Here is an 18,690-nt window from a genome sequence, read left to right as displayed (position 1 = left end):
AAAGGTGGGATATAGATCCCATAACCAAATAAAATAAATAAATAAACGCCTTTGACTAACAATATCCAGGCCACATAACCTGAATACATTTTAAGTCAGAGCTGGGGAAAGTTACTTTTTTTTGAGCTTCAGCTCCCACAATCGCCCAGATATCCAGGGGTTCAAGGAGTTATAATCCAAAAAAGTAACTTTTCCCAGCTCTCCACTCTTGTTGCCTCAACTTGCATGGCCACTCTTAAAAAAATTAATCCGGAAGATGTGGAGCTGTACAGGTCCTTACATTCCTAGGTTATTGCAAATTACTGTAAATCATAATTGGAGAGTTGCAAATAAAGAGAGTTGTAGAGCCAGCTTGTAGTGGTCTGAGTGTTGAAACTATGACTCTAGAGGCCAGGGGTATAATCCAGGGGTAGGCAATCTTTTTGAGCCGGGGGCCGGGTTGCTGTCCCTCAGACAACTGGGGGGGCTGAAGCCAAAAAATAAATAATTAAATAATTTTAAAAAAATTAAATATATAAATAAACCAGGACAAATGTAGGACAAAATTTTCAAATGGAAGACACTTTTTTTTAAAAAATGGAGGACACGCAAAAAAATTTGCTGATTTTTAAAAAAATGTTAATATAAATGCATGTTTCTGAGGCTTCTATAGACAATTGCCCCCCAAAGGCCCCGGCGGCAATCGGCAGCAGGACTGGGCTGGGGCTGGTCCCAAGGCCTCGCTGGGCCGCATCCGGCCCGCGGGCTGCAGGTTGCCTACCCCTGGTATAATCCCTGCTCAGCCATGGAAACCCACTGGGTGACCTCGGGCAAGTCACATTCTCTGAGCCTCTGAGGAAGGCCTAGAGTAGACAAACTTCCTCTGAACAAATCTTGCCAAGAAAACCCAGTGGTAGGTTCATCTTCAGGTCTCTGTAAGTCAAAAACAACTTGAAGGCACACAACAACAATAAATAAAGAGCCATTTATCCACCAGGCAAATAAAAGGTATACAAAAGAAAAGGGGCATAAAGCATTTCCTCCCTTGACTTCTGCAAACTTGTCTTCTCAATTTACATACAGGTCACATCTATTTCTACAAACCAGTGTATCCATCAACCCTAAAATGGGCCTGGAGACCTCCTGAAATGTGGTCAATGCAGTGAAAGCTTGGCTGAAATTTCAAGGTCTCCTTTCACCCTGTCGCTGGTGAGCCAGACGTACTTCCTAAAACAGCAAGGAAGCCCAGCAATTCCTGGCCAAGTTGCCCTGATTAAACTCTCTTTTGAAACAGTACGTCCGCCCTTTAGCTCTCCCAGAACACATCCATCATGCATGTGCTCAGTGTACGAATGAGAGCAAAATCTAGGTTGCTTTCCACTGTTGCTGTTAAGTGCTGGTCTCAGCGGCCTCAGTTGCTGCTCCAGGAGTCAGCTGCGCATACAAATGTCATCTGCAGACCACACTCTACAAATCTACCTATACCCGCCGTTGCTGTTCCCAAGCCACACTGCAACAAAAAGCCAGATTAAATATTTAATAACTCTGTAAATGCTCTGCACAGCCAAATTAAATCGCCTTTATCTTAAATTCATGATTCAGCCACCACCAGGGACTGGAGGGATTCCACCTGCAGAGATACAGCTGCCTCATGCCTCTAGAGACCTGGGTCCACGGTTCAGACCTGCATGGTTGCTTCTCCTAGGAATTGCAATGGTTGATTCATCCTTTAACAAGAGCAGAAGCAATTCCCCCTACTCAGCAACACTCATCCAGTCTTTCTTTTTGGATTGCAGTTCCCAGAATCCACGAGTCTGCAGAGTTGGTGGCCACAACAGCTGGTGGAAGTCAAGGATTTGTACTCCAAAAACTAGCTTTTCCAATCCCCCTTCCCTCAATCTTTCTTTCTCCCCCCACCCCCTCTCTCACACAAGCTCGCATACAAGACATTTGCGGTTTTGAGTGTTGGACTACGACTCTGGGTTCAAGGTTTGATTCCACGCTCAACCATGGGTGACCTTGGGCAAGAAATCACACTCTCTCAGCCTCAGGGGAAGGCAATGGCAAACCTCCTCTGAACAAATCTTGCCAAGAAAGCCCCATGATAGGGAAAAGCCTGTAAGTCAGAAATGACTTGAAGGCACACGACCACAACCACAAACAAGGCTTTAAAAAGTTTACCCAAAGGTGTTATATAGTTTTAATTTGTTTTAAACTTTTTTGTTTTTTTAAAACTGTATTTGATATTTCAACATGCAGTTTAATATTGTAGTAATTTAATTCTGTTTTAATGCATTATTTTGTAAGTTTTAACTATAGTGTTTTTTAATATTGTAAGCCGCCATGAGTCGAGAAGGGTGTGATAACAACAACAACAACAATTTAAATACAGGACCATTAAGCCCACCGTACTCTCCAATAAAAAAAGCAGGAAAGGGGTATAAAACATTTCCACTCTTGACGCATTTCTATTTCTGTCCTCCACAATTTTCCTTCCAGACAACTACTCTCTCTCTCTGGTTTTGCTTCGCGAACGAAGATTCAGGAAGGATGCATCCTGCGCTTTGTACAAGCGCGTTGGTGACTAAAAAGGCCAATCTGGGACAAACATGTTCGGTTGCAGAAAGCACAGCAGAAAGTCTCCTTGGGTGATGTTTCCGGGTTGTGGTTCTTTCTGGGTTGTCGTTTCTCTTCAAGACTCGTTCGCCGTGAGCTTTCGAAAAAGGCTGCAGCATCGTGGATAGTGCGTCTCCATGCCTCCTGATGCGAGGCCAGGGCAGACCATTGTTGGTGATCAATTTGGTGACAACTACTATTAGCCATTTATTCCTATTTCTTTTCTTTGTGCTGATTCACCTTGCCTTAGTGTGCATCTACAGAGATAATGCAGTTTGACAACACTTTAACTGCCATGACTCCATCCTACAGAATCTTGAGATATGTAGTTTTGTGAGGCACCAGCATTCTTTGGCAGAAAAGGCTAAAGACCTTGTAAAACTACAAATCCCAGGATTCTATAGGATGTAGCTGCTGCACTTAAAGTTGTGTCAAACTGTATTGTTTCTACAGGACCTGATGTAAATGTTGTTGTTGTGTGCCTTCAAGTAGCTTCCAACTTATGGCAACCCCAAGACAACCTTATCATAGGTTTTTCTTCTTGGTAAGTTTCTTCATCCTCTGAGGCTGAGAGAGTGTAACTTGCCCACTGAAGCCTACTCTCCTAGTCCAAGGTTCAAACTACTATATTATGCTTGCTCTCACCAATATACATATAAATTATATATTACTCTAAATAAATTATAAATAGTGAATTGATTTCTTCTACTCTATCCACCCATTCCCATATTTCTACTTACATTCTCCCCCAAATGGCTTTTGCTTTTGCAATTTATCTTCTGCATCTTTGTTTCTTTTTAATTATTATCAGCTGATGACATATTACCCCAGGTCCAAGATATGCCCCTTGCATTTCCCTCCATCTAATCTCATTTCTGTTCTTCTGACTTCTTTCCTTGCAGGTTATTAAACTGTCATTGTTCTATTAATAAACCCATCAATCTCCACCATCTTGCTGCTTCATGTGAGTTCTTTGGTTTGGTCTGATCACACCTGCTCTTTAGGGCATTTTTCTTTTTCAGACATACTGCTTTAGGCACCAGAAAGTTGCTGACATGTTTTTCTCCCCTATTATTTTCCCCATCTTTCCTTCTTTACTTGTTTTTCCTCTTCTTTAGGGTTTCTTTCCATTCCCTCCTTTGAATATTTGACTGTGATTTATCTCTTCACAATAATAATGCTTAATTTCTTCTGCCTATGTTCATTTGGCTTCCCTTCCATGTTCTTTTGCACTCATTTTATTTGTTCTTGTGTAGAAGTCACTTCTGACTTATGGCAATCCTAATGCAAACGTATCACAGGGCTTTCTTGCCAGGTTTCTTCAGAGGGATCTTGTCATTGCCATCTCCGGAGGCTAAGAGTATGTGACTTGCCCAAGGTCACCCAGTGGGCTTACATGGCCGAGCTGGGATTAGAACCATAGTCTTCAGAGGCATAGTTCAACACTCAGATCACTCCACTACGCTGTAGTCATTTCATAGGTGATATCAATATTTATTTTAATTGTGTTGGTCTCAATGCTTCCCTTTATATCTTGATGCTTTCCATCACTTTGTTGGGCCTCAACTCTCTAGCCACTTTGCTGGTTAGTCTTTGGATTCTAATGATAACTTTTTCCTATGATTTCCTCCTGATTCCTCCATCTCCAAACTTACATTCATCTACTTGAACGTGCTTAGGAATGTGTGTCCTACTGCAGAAATAATCCAGTTTGATATCATTTTAACTGCTGTGGCTCAATGATATGGAATTCTGGGAATGGTAGTTTGTTGAGGCACCATAAAATGGAGGACATTCAAGAAAAATGGAGGACGTGACCAAATAAAACTTGCTAGCACTCATATAAATATAAATTATTGCTTCTTTGTCATGTTTAGAATGGGAGACATTTTGGTCACCCTGTTTGTTGTGGCACCATAGGTCTCTGACTAAATACCTCACAAAACTAGTTCCCAGAATTCCACAGTACTGATCCATGGCAGTTAAAGTGGTGTCAAACCAGATTATTTCTGCAGTGATGAAGCCGCAATCTTATCAGATGCATTTTAACCTATCAGAATGGCAGGGAGGACTATAACACTTGGAAACTACCTAAGCAAAGAGGCATGGTCCCACAGTGTCAGATTTAGACCTTCCCCTCTTCAAGAAGGCAAGGTTCAGCTCCAAGCCTTGATGTTCCGCACCTCATGAGGAAGTGGTTTTTCTTAATGCAAGATTGTTACACTACAACAGCAGTTTTCCCAGGTGGACTCTTATACAAGGTCTTACACAAGCTCTCAGGATGCATGCTAGCACAGGACACTGCACCATCTCACGTAAAAATCTTCTGCTCATTCTTGCACAACAGTTCATGGAACCATGCCATTACGAAGAATTCTTCCCCTAACCTAAACCTGGATCCACCTTGTGCAGAGCGGCCAGAAGCAAAAAGGATACAAGTCACCTGTACCTTCAGCTGTTGTGTAGATTCTCAATTGTTGGATTTCCATTGGTCTTTGAACTTCTGCTTTCACAAGCTTTGGCCAAGGCAATCAACGGGAAGGGATTCTGGAAGTCAACTTTCAAAACATTTGGAGCAGTGGTTCCCAAAATTTGGTCCTCCAGGTATTTTGGACTTCAGATCTCAGAATTCCCAATTGTTGGCAAGCTGGCTGGGGTTTCTGGGAGCTGAAGTCCAAAACATCTGGGGGATCAAAGTTTGGAAATCGCTGATCTAGAGGGCCAAGGATTGAAATTCATCAATATGGAAAAAGAAATTCCACAGAAATCACTTTTCAAATTGAAATTCTCCCCTCTGTGCAATTGAAAAAGTTACAGGGACCTCATTCAAAGCCACTTCTGTGAGCATCTCAAAATTTGTGAAGAGTTTCATTTAAATAATCTGACATCTTTATGGTTAACAACTTGCCAACACAAAAACAATAACCCCATGTCTTTCAGCTGTAGCTTTCTTGGCATCTACCACATACACAAAACAATTAGGAACGCTACACTACATGCAACTGAAAAATGTGTAAATCAGCCACTTCCCACAGATTTCGTGAACACTTCCAATGTAGCTCTTTGCACTGAGCAAAGTGCCTTCCTCTGCCTCACAGTATGTACTGCTGTGCAACTTACAACATAAAAGCACCTGTAAGTAGAACAAGCCAGAACAGTACAATATTAAAATACAAACTCTGGAAGCTGCCATGACATATGATTAAACATCATGCTCATCACGTTGACAATTAGTTTTTAACATTCAGCCAGATTCAACACCCTGAGTTCCTGGCACAAACACAATGGAGTTCACTTGCAAAACTACCTTACTCTAACTGGCATATATGTAAATATCTCCCCTCTGTTAATGACATAATACAAGATACGGGAATGTACAGAAAGAACAGGATCTACTGCAAGATCTCTGTATAATGTGCAATAGATTGGCAAAGGTTTCCAAGTCTCAACTGCTTAACAACAGTAACAACAAAATGTTCCTGCTGTCCTGCCACTAAACTATATTGTTGAAATAAAGATGCTGTAGAGAAGACATAAGTGAATTTTGTAAAGAAAGTCTGAGAGGACAGTTGGGAAACCCAAAATTTGTTCTGTTGTGATAATAATGATAATAATAATAATAATAATAATAATAATAATAGTGTTTATGAAATACTTGACCTTTACTTAACAATGTTAAAGGCTTCTGGACATTGTTGTACAGGGTGGTCCCAGGGGGTTAAGTTGCTGCCATTTTGGAGCATAATTTTAGATTATTGTGATGTTTATATTCTGTAGTTTCTCGTTTAGATTTGATTATTTTGTATCACTAGTCTTTTCTTCGAAAAGGGTGATACAAGATTACCTAACAGTCTCGTACATTCTTGTCCAATGTGCTGCTCTTTCATCCTAGCTACTTGTTTGCAAGATTACTGAATAATCTTGTACATGTTAGATGGGTGAAACAACAAAATTAATGTACAAACAAGCATGAACAGCTAACCAAACCTTTTCTGATGAGTCAAATATACAGGGGTATTTGAAAAACTACACAACTTACTTGTTGTGCGCCTTCAAGTCATTTCCAACTTATGGCAACCCTAAGGCGACCCTGTCATGGGGCTTTCTTGGCACATTTCTTCAGAGGGGTTTGCCATTGTCACCCTCAGAGGAAGAGAGAGTGTGACTTGCCCAAGGCCACCCAGTGGGTTTCCATGGCCAAGCTGAGGGTCAAACCCTGGTCTCCAGAGTCCTAGACCAGTGCTCAAACCATGCTGGCTTTCACCCAACTTACCAGCCCACATATAAAACAATTACTGGACCAGGAGAGAAAAAGAAACCAGCACTTTTTCCCTTTCACAAATGTTTGCTCCTTGGTTATTCACCACAAACTACCAAGAGAGGGTCGACTTTGCAAGCTATGAGACTGAAGCCACCATTTGAATTTCCAGTCCAATCTCATTAGCCACTTATTGCATGGCAATATATTTCGTAGTGTTCTCTACTTTCAGAATTCAGCACATCAAAGTTTATTCAGTCCCTGAACTATATACCAGGAATACAAATTTCCCACACAGAGGGGGAGAAACATCCTGCTGAATAAGGAAACAGGATGACAGATGGCATTTCGGCAGTCCAAGAAAGACACGGTCATGCCAGAAGGCTGCCAAAACTTATGCAATCATAACAATCTTGCTTTTACTCAACAGCCAAAGACGTTAGCTTATACCACTAGTAAACAAGTAGTTAGAATGAGACAGAAGAACACTGGACAGCAAGAATGTGGACAAGTGCATCCCCCCTCCTCAGTTACGAAAATCTTTCCGAGGCTGCATCTGCACTGCAAAAATAATTTGGGTTGACACCACTTTCACTACCAGGGATCAATGCTATGAAATTCTGGGAACTGTAGTTTTGTGAGCCACAGCAAACTACAATTCTCAGAATTCCATAGCACTGAGCCATGCAAATTAAAGTGGTGTCAACCTGTATTATTTCTGCAGTGCAGATACAGTCCCAGAGTAGGCCTGCTAAAGAACTGCCTAAATCCAGTTCTTAGGCCTCATCTGCACTGCAGAAATAATCCAGTTTGACACCACTTTAACTGTTATGGCCCAATGCTATGGAATTCAGGGAGTTATAGTTTTGTGAGATATTTAGCCTTCTCTGTCAGAGTGCTCTGATGCCGCAACAAACTACAAATCTCAAGATCCCATTGCATGGCACTATGGCTGTTAAAGCAGCATCAACCTGTATTATTTCTGCAGTGGAGATGCAGCCTCAGTCCTAATTAGAGTATACCCACTGGATCAAAAGGAACTTGTCAAATCAAGACTTCTATGGGTTTCATTGGTACAACAGGTCTATCCTAGTTGGGAGCAAAAACTGGATCTAGGCTCAAGCATAGATTTAAAACTTGTAAACAGCCTTAGATCCCTTAGCAGGAGTAAAGCAGGATGTAAACTGAATAAATAAATAATAAGGATATCTAGGGTCCTTATTATTAACTGCCCTGGCTCAGTGCAAGGGACTCCTGGGAGTTGTAGTTTATTGCATCACCAGGGCTCTCTGGGAAATAAGCAAGATGAACTTAAACTCCTAGTACAACAAAGCAAATATGATATAATAGGCCTCACTGAAACCTGGTGGGATGAGTCTCATGATTGGAATGTGGAAATAGAGGGGTATAACCTTTTTAAGAGAAATAGGCCAAACAGGAAAGGAGGAGGAATAGCACTATATGTCAGAGATATTTACACCAGTGAAGAGATCCAGGACATCAATCATGGAAGCCAGGTGGAGAGCATCTGGATAAAAATCAAAGGGGAGGGAAACAACAAGGATGTTATGGTGGGAGTCTACTACAGACCCCCAAGTCAGACTGAGGAATTGGATGATATCTTTCTAGAACAGATGACCACACAGTCAGAAAAGAGAGCTGTAGTAGTGATGGGCGACTTCAACTATCCTGATATTTGCTGGAAGTCAAACTCAGCAAAATCCTCAAGGTCTAGCAAATTCCTCACTTGCCTGGAAGACAATTTCATGGTCCAAAAGGTGGAAGAGGCAACAAGGGGGTCAGCTATTTTAGATCTGATCCTAACCAACAAGGATGACTTGGTTAATGGGGTGCAAGTGGTGGGATCCTTAGGTGGAAGTGACCATGTTCTCCTGGAGTTTGTTATACAATGGAAAGGAGAAGCCAGGCATAGTCAAACACGCATTCTAGACTTTAGGAGAGCGGATTTCAGTAAACTTAGAGAAGTATTGAGGGTGATCCCGTGGTCAGAAATACTAAAAGGGAAGGGAGTTCAGGACGGATGGGAATTTCTCAAAAGAGAGATACTGAAGGGACAATTTCAAACAGTCCCAGTGAGAAAGAAAAATCGGCGGTGTCTCAAGAAACCAGGATGGATGACTAAGGAACTTTCAACCGAGCTAAGTTTGAAACAGAAGATGTATAAGAAATGGAAAAAGGGGGAAATCACGAAAAAGGAATTCAAAGAAATAGCAGGCATGTGTAGAGGTAAAGTCAGAAAAGCTAAAGCGCAGAATGAACTCAGGCTTGCTAGAGAGGTTAAAAAGAATAAAAAGGGATTTTTTGGATATGTCCGCAGCAAAAGGAAGAAGGAAATGGTAGGGCCACTGCAGGGAAAAGATGGCAAAATGCTAACAGGGGACAGAGAAAAGGCAGAATTACTCAACACCTTCTTTGCCTCAGTCTTCTCAGAAAAGGCAAAGGGTGCTCAACCTGAGGATAAAGGAGCAGAGGACAGAATAGGGGAATTTCAGCACAGAATAAGTAAAGAGATAGTAGAGGAATACCTTGCTAATCTAAATGAATTTAAGTCTCCAGGACCAGATGAACTACATCCAAGGGTACTAAAAGAACTGGCAAATGCAATATCGGAGCCATTGGCAATCATATTTGAAAACTCCTGGAAAATAGGAGAAATCCCAGCAGACTGGAGGAGGGCAAACGTCCCCATCTTCAAAAAGGGGAAAAAAGAGGATCCAACAATTATCGTCCAGTTAGTCTGACATCAGTTCTAGGAAAGATTCTGGAGCAGATCATTAAACAGAGAGTCTGTAAACAACTAGAAGGCAATGTCATAATCACAAAAAGTCAACATGGGTTTCAGAGAAACAAGTCATGCCAGACAAATCTGATCTCTTTCTTTGATAAAATTACCAGCTTAGTAGATGAAGGGAATGCTGTGGATATAGTATATCTTGATTTCAGTAAGGCCTTTGACAAGGTTTCCCATGACATACTTGCAAACAAGCTTGTAAAATGTGGGCTAGACAAAGTAACTGTTAAATGGATCTGTAATTGGTTGACCGGCCAAACCCAAAGGGTGCTCAACAATGGCTCTTTTTCAGCCTGGAGAGAAGTGACCAGTGGGGTTCCACAGGGCTCTGTCCTGGACCCAGTGTTATTCAACATCTTTATCAATGACCTGGATGACAGAATTGGGAGCATACTTATCAAATTTGCAGATGACACCAAATTAGGAGGAATAGCTAATACGCCAGAGGACAGGATCAACATTCAAAATGATCTGAATAGACTAGAAAGCTAAAATGAAATTCAACACAGAGAATTGTAAGGTATTGCACTTAGGGTGGAAAAATGAAATGCACAGATATAGGATGGGGGACACCTGGCTGAATGAAAGTACATGTGAAAGGGATCTAGGAGTCCAAGTAGACCACAAGTTGAACATGAGTCAACAGTGCGATGCGGCAGCTAAAAAGGCCAATGCAATTTTAGGCTGTATCAATAAAAGTATAGTGTCTAGATCAAGAGAAGTAGTAGTGCCACTGTATTCTGCTCTGGTCAGGCCCCACCTGGAATATTGTGTCCAGTTCTGGGCACCACAATTCAAAAAGGACATTGAGAAACTGGAGCGTGTCCAGAGGAGGGCGACTAAAATGGTGAAAGGTCTGGAAACCTTGCCCTATGAGGAACGACTCAGGGAGCTGGGGATGTTCACCTGGAGAAGAGAAGGTTAAGAAGTGATATGATAGCCCTGTTTAAATCTTTGAAATGATGTCATATTGAGGAGGGAGCAAGCTTGTTTTCTGCTGCTCCAGAGAACAGGACCCGGAATGATGGATGCAAGCTACAGGAAAAGAGATTCCACCTCAACATTAGGAAGAACTTCCTGACTGTAAGGGCTGTTCGACAGTGGAACGCACTCCCTCGGAGTGTAGTGGATTCTCCTTCCTTGGAGGTGTTTAAGCAGAGGCTGGATGGCCATCTGTTGGGGATGCTTTGATTTGGATTTCCTGCATGGCAGAATAGGGTTGGATTGGATGGCCCTTGCGGTCTCTTCCAACTCTATGATTCTATGATTCTAAGACTAACTATCTTACAAAACTACAATTCCCAGAATTCCCTAGCACTGAACCAGGGAGTTCAAATGGCTTCAAACTGGATTATTTCCGCAGTGTGTTTCGGACCAACATTACAATAAAGCTGGTGTCAATATTATTCCTAGGCTGGGTAACTAAGCTCTAAATTTAACTGTTAGACCCAACTACAGTAGACTCATTTATTAAATGGAACATACATATTAACTTACTAGTGAGTTCCCACTGATTCAGTCTACTTTTCTTGGGATTATCAATGGGGTTTAAATCTATGGCCCTTGACTTCCCATCAGACTGTGGGGGATGCTAGGAGAGAGTCCTGGAATCAAACCTCAGCGAATAACAAGGGTTCACTGTATTTACAGTAGAAGAATAAAAGGAAAGAAAGGTTCCAAAATCTTTAAAACCATATGGGACTGTTACTTTTTATTCTTCCACATTTTATATAAAGGACACCATTTTACTATGCCATTGTATTTAATGGGACTTGAGCATCCACAGATTTTGGTATCCACAGAGGGGTCCTGGAACCAAATCTCAGGGGATACCAAGGGCCCAATATAGCATCATAAAAGCCTTGTGACAGAAAAAACTTCATTACCTGATTCACACACAATGGATCCTGGCTTCAGCTCGAGCATCATGGTGATGAGAGAGATATCTGTTGAGTACAGAATTTGCGTTCGATGGGGGAGATTAAGAGTCCACAGTTCAGGGGTTGGATGAAGAATATAGACCCATCCGCCTTTGCTACAGGTCACCTTGGAGCCATATGGTTTGCCTATGAGGTCCGTCGAGTGCCTGATCACACCATACTTGGTCTGAGTTTTACCACCGTCTTGCACCTTCACCGGAAACATGGACTCATGGCCCAAGAAGACCACAGCTGTGTCCCCTTCTTTGATTGTGTCTCCATATTCAACAAAACTCATTCTGATAATCTTGTGGATGATAAATTAGTTGACGCTAAGGACAAAGGAGACATGCTTCAGAATCTAAACATCCATTTGCCTTTCTATGGAAAATATTTGCTCACTTACATCACTTCTGCTTCACCCTTCCAATCTTTGACTCCCAGATAGGAATCATGCAGCCCTGCAAATCTCATTGTACTGTTGCTCCCATCAGCCCTCGTCGGCACTGCCAACAGTGCTATCTGATGGGAGTCACAATCCAACAACATCTAGAGGGCCACATGTTCCCCATCTAAATCTTGGAGATAAGTTTAGGTTTGCCAGAGGCAAAAGAGGGCACGGTTTTAATAACTGTGATCAAGGAAACTTGTATGACAAGCTATACCTGCTGAATTCTCTCTGCTATGTAATTATATTAAAAGTTCTTTGGATACTACCCAGCTATCCCCTTTATATAATCCAAGGCCTCAACCCCTGCTTTAATTCTTTGGGTCTAAATGCAACATCATACTAGCACCCAACCACCAAAGGAACATGATTTTTAACCCCTTCACACTGCAAAAATAATCTTTGGAAGTTTTTTCTTTTCTTTGAGACATTATCCAAAAAACAGGACAATTCTGTTCTCTATTTCCCCCCTCCCAACATTGGAAATAAGGGTCTAAAGACCTTAAAGGCACCTGATCCTGTCTGATCTTGGAAGCTAAGCAGGGTCAGCCCTGTTTAGTACTTGGGCAGGGGACTACCTAGGAATGTCAGATGCTGGAGCTTATATTTCAGAGGAAGGAAGGTGGCAAAATCACCTCTGACTATTCCTTGCTAAGAAAACTCTATGAAATTAATGGGGTCACTGTAAATCAACAGACAACCTGAAGGCACACTCACATACACACAACATTGGAATTTCCAGCCCTTCAGAGCAAATTCTGAGTTTGTGAATACAGTATGTGTGTGTGTATGTGTGCAGTAAAAGGGTGGGCAAACCCAACTCCTGTTTCCACTTTGTCCTGACCTTAATCTTCATCCCCAATTGGTTAGATCATTCCCCAGGCCATGATTGAAGGTATTTGATGCAGCATTCTTGATGAATCTAAGCAGATTATTTATTTATTTATTTAAAATATTTATATATTGCCTCCCGGCGATATATAGGGCTCACAAGGTGATGCACAATGAATAAAAGCATATGAAACAGTTCAGAGATGTTGAAAACTTTAAAAACACATAATACTCTTTAAAACCTACTAGAGGCTCAAAGCAATCCTTAAATGTAATGTTAAAAGAAAGGATTAAAACAGGACAATTTCAAATATCAAATGCCATGCAAAACAACATTGTTTTAGTTGCATGCCAGAAGCTCAAAACAGATGGAAACTGCCTAAGTTCCTCTGGGGGCTGTTGTTGTTGCTGTTATGTGCCTTCAAGTTAGTTCCGACTTATGGTGACCCAAACGTGAACCTATCATGGGGTTTTCTTGGCAAGATTCTTAGAGAGGACTTGGTATTGCCATCCTCTGAGGCTGAGAGAGTGTGACGTGCCCAGGATTACCCAGTGGGTTTCACGGCTGAGCTGGGAATTGAACCCTGGTCTCCAGAGTCAGTCCAACGCTTACACCACTACGCCATGCTAGCTCTCTGCTATGGAATTTATCACACAAAGGAGATTGGGAGTTTATCCCATGAATATCCCGGAAAAACTGCGTAATTACGCTAAACGATTTCACACGACGTCACACAAAACCCACCATTAAAGTGGTCACAAAGAAGCGTTAACACACATCTTTTTACTTTCAGGATTTAAACGACAATGCATTTCTGATATCACTTTATTTACGTAATTGCATGTGATAATCATTTGCAGAATTACTCACCATTTTAGCTTTATTTGTGAGATGCTTTAAATGAGCTATAATCTCTCTTTAATGCAGAAATTAGCCCCAATGTGATAAACTCCTATGTGTTACTCACGCATATCAACCTATGTTCATGAGGTTTTGTTCCTATTTGGATGGGAGAGCCCCTGTATGCTATTCTGAGTCATATGATGGAAGAAAAACAAAAATATAAAAGGCCTAAATCAAGGATAGGAACGTTGGGTACTTACCGTGACACGTTCATTTCCTGTTTGTTGTTTATATATATATATATATATATATATATATATATATATATATAAGCTGTGGGCATAAAGGTGGCTGGTGTAAGTCTCTATATGGAGCTGTATGGTATATTAAATCTGAGCATTTTTGCTAGCAGAAAACAAGGCATAGGCACTAGGGAGTCTGTTTTTCCAGCCCCAAAAGGTAGTAAACAATGGTGTTGTTTGGACCAGACCATGCCATGAAAACCCAATCAGGGATAAGACACTCACCCACACAGCAGCTAACCTTATTACCATAAAATCATAGAATCATGGAGTTGGATGAGACCACAAGGGCCATCAAGTCCAACCCCCTGCCATGCAGGAAATCACAGTCAAAGTATGCCCAACAATATGGAAAGGAATCTTGTAGCACCCTGAGACCACCAAAGAAAAGAGATTAGCAGCATGAACCTTCATGGCCTTGAGCCCAATTCATCATATGCATGATAGATTACAGGAGGACAGGACCCTCTCTGCTGGGAAAACTTTTGTTCACATTCACTTTTTGTGCAAGCCCCCCCAAGATGTTGTTGTTGTGTGCCTTCAAGTTGTTTCCACTTTATGATGACGCTAAGACAAACCTATCACAAGGTTTTCTTGGCAAGATTTGTTCAGAAGGGTTTTTGCTTGCTATTGCCAAGAGGTTGAGAGTGTGTGACTTGCCCAAGATCACCCAGTGCATTTTCATGCCAAGTGGGAATTCAAATACTGGTCTCCATAGTGGTAAGCCAACACTTAAAACATTACACCATAATGACTCTCCCTCCAAACGTAGTGAAATCTTTTTGCTCCTCTGTGACCCAGTTCTGGTGCTCAGGACTCACAACCTACCATAAGTTTGGTCTAAGAAGGAGGGCGGGAGTCAAAACAGGTCTTGGATTACAAATATTATAACACCAACAACTCACAGGGAGACCATTTTCTGTGTACTTTTAGGCTGCATCCACACTGCAGAAATAACCCAGTTTGCCACCACCTGAACTGCCCTGGCTCAATGCTATAGAATTCTGGGAATTCCAGTTTTGTGAGACATTAAGCCTTCTCTGTCAGAGAACTCTGGAGCCAAAATAAATTATGATTCTCACAGTTCCACAGCATTCAGCCATGACAGTTAAGTGATGTCAAACCAGATTATTCCTGCAGTGCAGATATAGCCTTAGACCACTTGGAAGCAGTCCAAGCAATAGTGAATAATGCAAAGCTGTTCTGAGCTCAGTTCTTCACCAGAATTTTGTCCATGGGCAGACACAGCAAACAGGAGCTGTATCAGAAGGAATATGGGCAATATACATATATCATCTGGGAAGGGCAAAACTATTTTAGGATCCAGAGCTAATGAAATCCAAAATCCTGATCTTTGCAATTGTTCTTCCAACAGAAGGAATGTAGACATATGAGAAGACAAGAAGAGATTTGGGGCACTTTCACACTACATAATTATAGTGCTATTATTCCATTTTAATTATCACACTTCTATGGTTAATTACAGTGGACCCTTGTTATGCGCTGGGGTTTGGTTCCATTATCCCCCGTGTATAACAACATCCATGTATGCTCAAGTCCCATTAAATATAATGGCATAGCAAAATGGTGCCCCTTATAAAAAAAATGGAAAATCAAGGTTTGGTATTTGAAATTTATACTTTTTTGGAACATTTTCAAACTGTGGATGCTTGATTCTGTGTATAAAAAATCCGTGTATAAGAAGGGCTGACTGTACTATGGAATCTTGGGATTACCAGTTTAGGAAAGGGCATTTAGAAATCTTAGCCAGAGAATTTTAGTGCACCCCAAAGCTAGAAACTTCAGGATTTCATAAAATGCCACAGTGGAATATAGCAATGTAATTGTGGAGTGTGAAAGGCCCCCAGATCACACAGGTTGTTGTACTTTGGACACATCATGAGAAGACACGAATCATTGGAGGAAAAAACAATAATGCTCAGAAAGGTAGAGGGAAGTAGAAAGAGAGGAAAGCCGAATGCAAGATGGAGGGATTCTATTAAAGAGATCATGATTATGAATGAATGAATGAAAATTTATTTATATACCGCTATTCCTATATAGATCATAGCGGTTTACAACATAAATGATACAATTATAACAACATATAACCCCAACAGTGTAAAGAAACTTCCCATAACCAATTAAAAACTATACAAAATACTCTAAAAGACCATTATATTACAACCATAAAACCATACCATTAAAACCATACAACAAAATAGCTGGATCGAACAATATGCAAGAGGGGAGAAGAGGATACTATTAAGGCACATGGGGAAAGGCTTGACGGAAAAGGAAGGTCTTCAGATTTTTCCTGAACAGATCTAAAGAGGTGACAGAACGGAGCTCGTCGGGCAGGGAGTTCCAAATCTGCGGGGCCGAGATGGAAAATGCCCTCTGTGAAGATGAAGTATATCTAGTCTTCGGAACTCTTAACAGATGTTTTCCGCCTGATCTGAGAGTGCGGGGCGGATTGTATGGGGAGAGGCGGTCCTCCAAGTACCCTGGGTCCAAGCCATTTAGGGCTTTATAGGTAATTACCAACACCTTGTATTGCGCCCGGAAGCGAATGGGCAGCCAATGTAGATCTTGCAATATAGGTGTTATATGGCTAGTCCTGGAACATCCAGTGGCCAGCCTTGCTGCCATATTCTGGACCAATTGTAGCTTCCAGGTTTGGTACAAAGGTTGCCCCATGTAGAGCGCATTACAGAAATCCAGCCGAGAGGTTACCAGAGCATGTACCACGGTTTCAAGGTCCGCCCGGCCCAGGTAGGGTCGCAGCTGGCATATCAGCCGAAGCTGATAACAGGTGCTCCTGACCGTCGCATCCACCTGAGATGTAAGGTGGAGCGACGAGTCCAGTAGCATCCCCAGACTGCGAACTGAGTCCTTCAAGGGGAGCGTGACCCCGTTCAGGACAGGTGGACAAATATCCTTCCCTGGGCCCAGGGAACCTATCACGAGTACTTCCGTTTTCTCTGGATTCTGGCTGAGTCTGTTTTCCCTCATCCAGCCCATTACCAACTCCAAGCAGGCATTTAGAGGAGAGATGCCATCCTTAGTCACTGCATCAGTCAGAGACACAGAGAAACATATTTGGGTGTCATCAGCGTACTGATAACACCGCGCCCCGTGTCTCCGGATGATCTCTCCCAGCGGTTTCATGCAAATGTTGAATAGCATGGGGGACAGAATGGCTCCTTGAGGGACACCAGATGTAAGTGCCCTCTTATCAGAACGACAGTCCCCCAGCTGCACCATCTGGAATCTACCCGAAAGGTAGGAACGGAACCACTGGAGCGCAGTGCCCCCAATACCTAACTCCCTCAGGCGTTCCAGAAGGGTACCATGGTTGATGGTATCGAAGGCCGCTGAGATGTCCAAGAGCACCAACAGGGACACGCTACCCCTGTCCATGCCCAGACGGAGGTCATCAACTAAGGCGACCATGGCAGTCTCAACTCCATGAGTTTGAAGGAGCTGGGCAGAGCAGTAGAGGACAGGGGGACTTGGAGGTGTCTTATCAGCAGGATCGCCACGGGTAGAGATCCACGTGAAAGCAGTTAACAACAAAACAAGGGGAATATTGGGAATTACTTTCCCATAGGGAAACATTGGGGAATACTTGCCCATAGGGAATCATTGGAAAAGACTTCCCCATAGGGGTAGATGCATTGGGGAATACTTGCCATTAGGGAAATCCTGGGAATTACTTTAACATAGAGAATATTAAGATAATATTTGCCCGTAGAGGAACATTGGAGAATACTTGTCTACAGGGAAATACAGGAGAATACTTACCCATAGGAAAATATTGGGGAATATTTGCCCATAGAGAATCATTGGAGAATACTTGCCCATAGAGAAATATAGGAAACATCTCCAATGTTTCCCTATGGGCAAGCATTCTCCAATGTGTCCCTATGGGCAAGTATGGGTTCCTTATAGTCAAGTACTCCCAGCATCCCTTGGGCTGATGCTGGCTCTGGGGGGTGGCAGCAGGGTCCAAGAGGGTCAAGGGGAAAGGGGTCTAGTCCTTTTTGCACACTTTTTGCACACTTTGCACTTGAATCCAATGGCTTTTGCCTCTCAGGACACATACACGCCTGTGACCAAAACACACTGCAGAAATAATCACCCAGGCCTGTTACAGACAGGCCAAAATAAAGCTGCTTCGAGTCACTTTGGAGGTATGGTATTTCAATGATGCATGCGTCCTAAGAGTCCAAAAGCCACACCAAAGCCACGCGCCAGTTCTAAGGACTAGAGTGCAGATTTGGTGCGGCTTTTGGACTCTTAGGATGCATGCATCATTGAAATACCATATCTCCAAAGTGACTCGAAGCAGCTTTATTTTGGCCTGTCTGTAACAGGCCCCAGAGTCTGAGATCGCCTTAAGTGCTGCCCTTGGCTCAGTGGTGTAGGGAATTCTGGGAACTGTAGTTCTGTGAGATACCAGAGCCTCTGTGGTGCCAAAATAAAACTACAGTTCCCAGGATTCCCCAGCACTGAGCCAGGGCAGTTAAAGTGGCCAGCCCCAGCCCTGCATCTTACCTTTCCTGTTCCTTAGAGGCTTGCAAGGAAGGTGCCTGGATTTGGGGAGCACTTTCCCTTCCAGACACGTGGCTTGGCAGCTTCCTCCTCTTTTTTCCTGTCGCAGAGCGATGACGTTTCC

At 42.4% G+C, this 18,690-nt stretch overlaps 1 protein-coding gene across 1 annotated transcript in view; it reads right to left on the bottom strand.

Moving 5' to 3' along the window:
- TRMT61A (tRNA methyltransferase 61A) overlaps nucleotides 1-18,659 on the bottom strand; it is a 68,516-nt gene extending 49,857 nt beyond the window's left edge. Inside the window, exons 1-2 of the mRNA XM_089523617.1 lie at nucleotides 18,570-18,659; nucleotides 11,552-11,916 (exon numbers count right to left, since the gene is read on the bottom strand). Coding sequence (XP_089379743.1) covers nucleotides 11,552-11,882 — 331 coding nt within the window. The 5' untranslated portion in view covers nucleotides 11,883-11,916; nucleotides 18,570-18,659. The remainder of the gene's footprint in view (nucleotides 1-11,551; nucleotides 11,917-18,569) is intronic.
- Nucleotides 18,660-18,690: the final 31 nt, after the last annotated feature.

Source organism: Sceloporus occidentalis, unplaced genomic scaffold, assembly GCF_023333645.1.
Source record: "Sceloporus occidentalis isolate IW3139 unplaced genomic scaffold, rSceOcc1.0.p SCAF_4, whole genome shotgun sequence".
Taxonomy (NCBI): Eukaryota; Metazoa; Chordata; class Lepidosauria; order Squamata; family Phrynosomatidae; genus Sceloporus; species Sceloporus occidentalis.
This window is presented reverse-complemented; position numbering and strand designations above follow the sequence as displayed.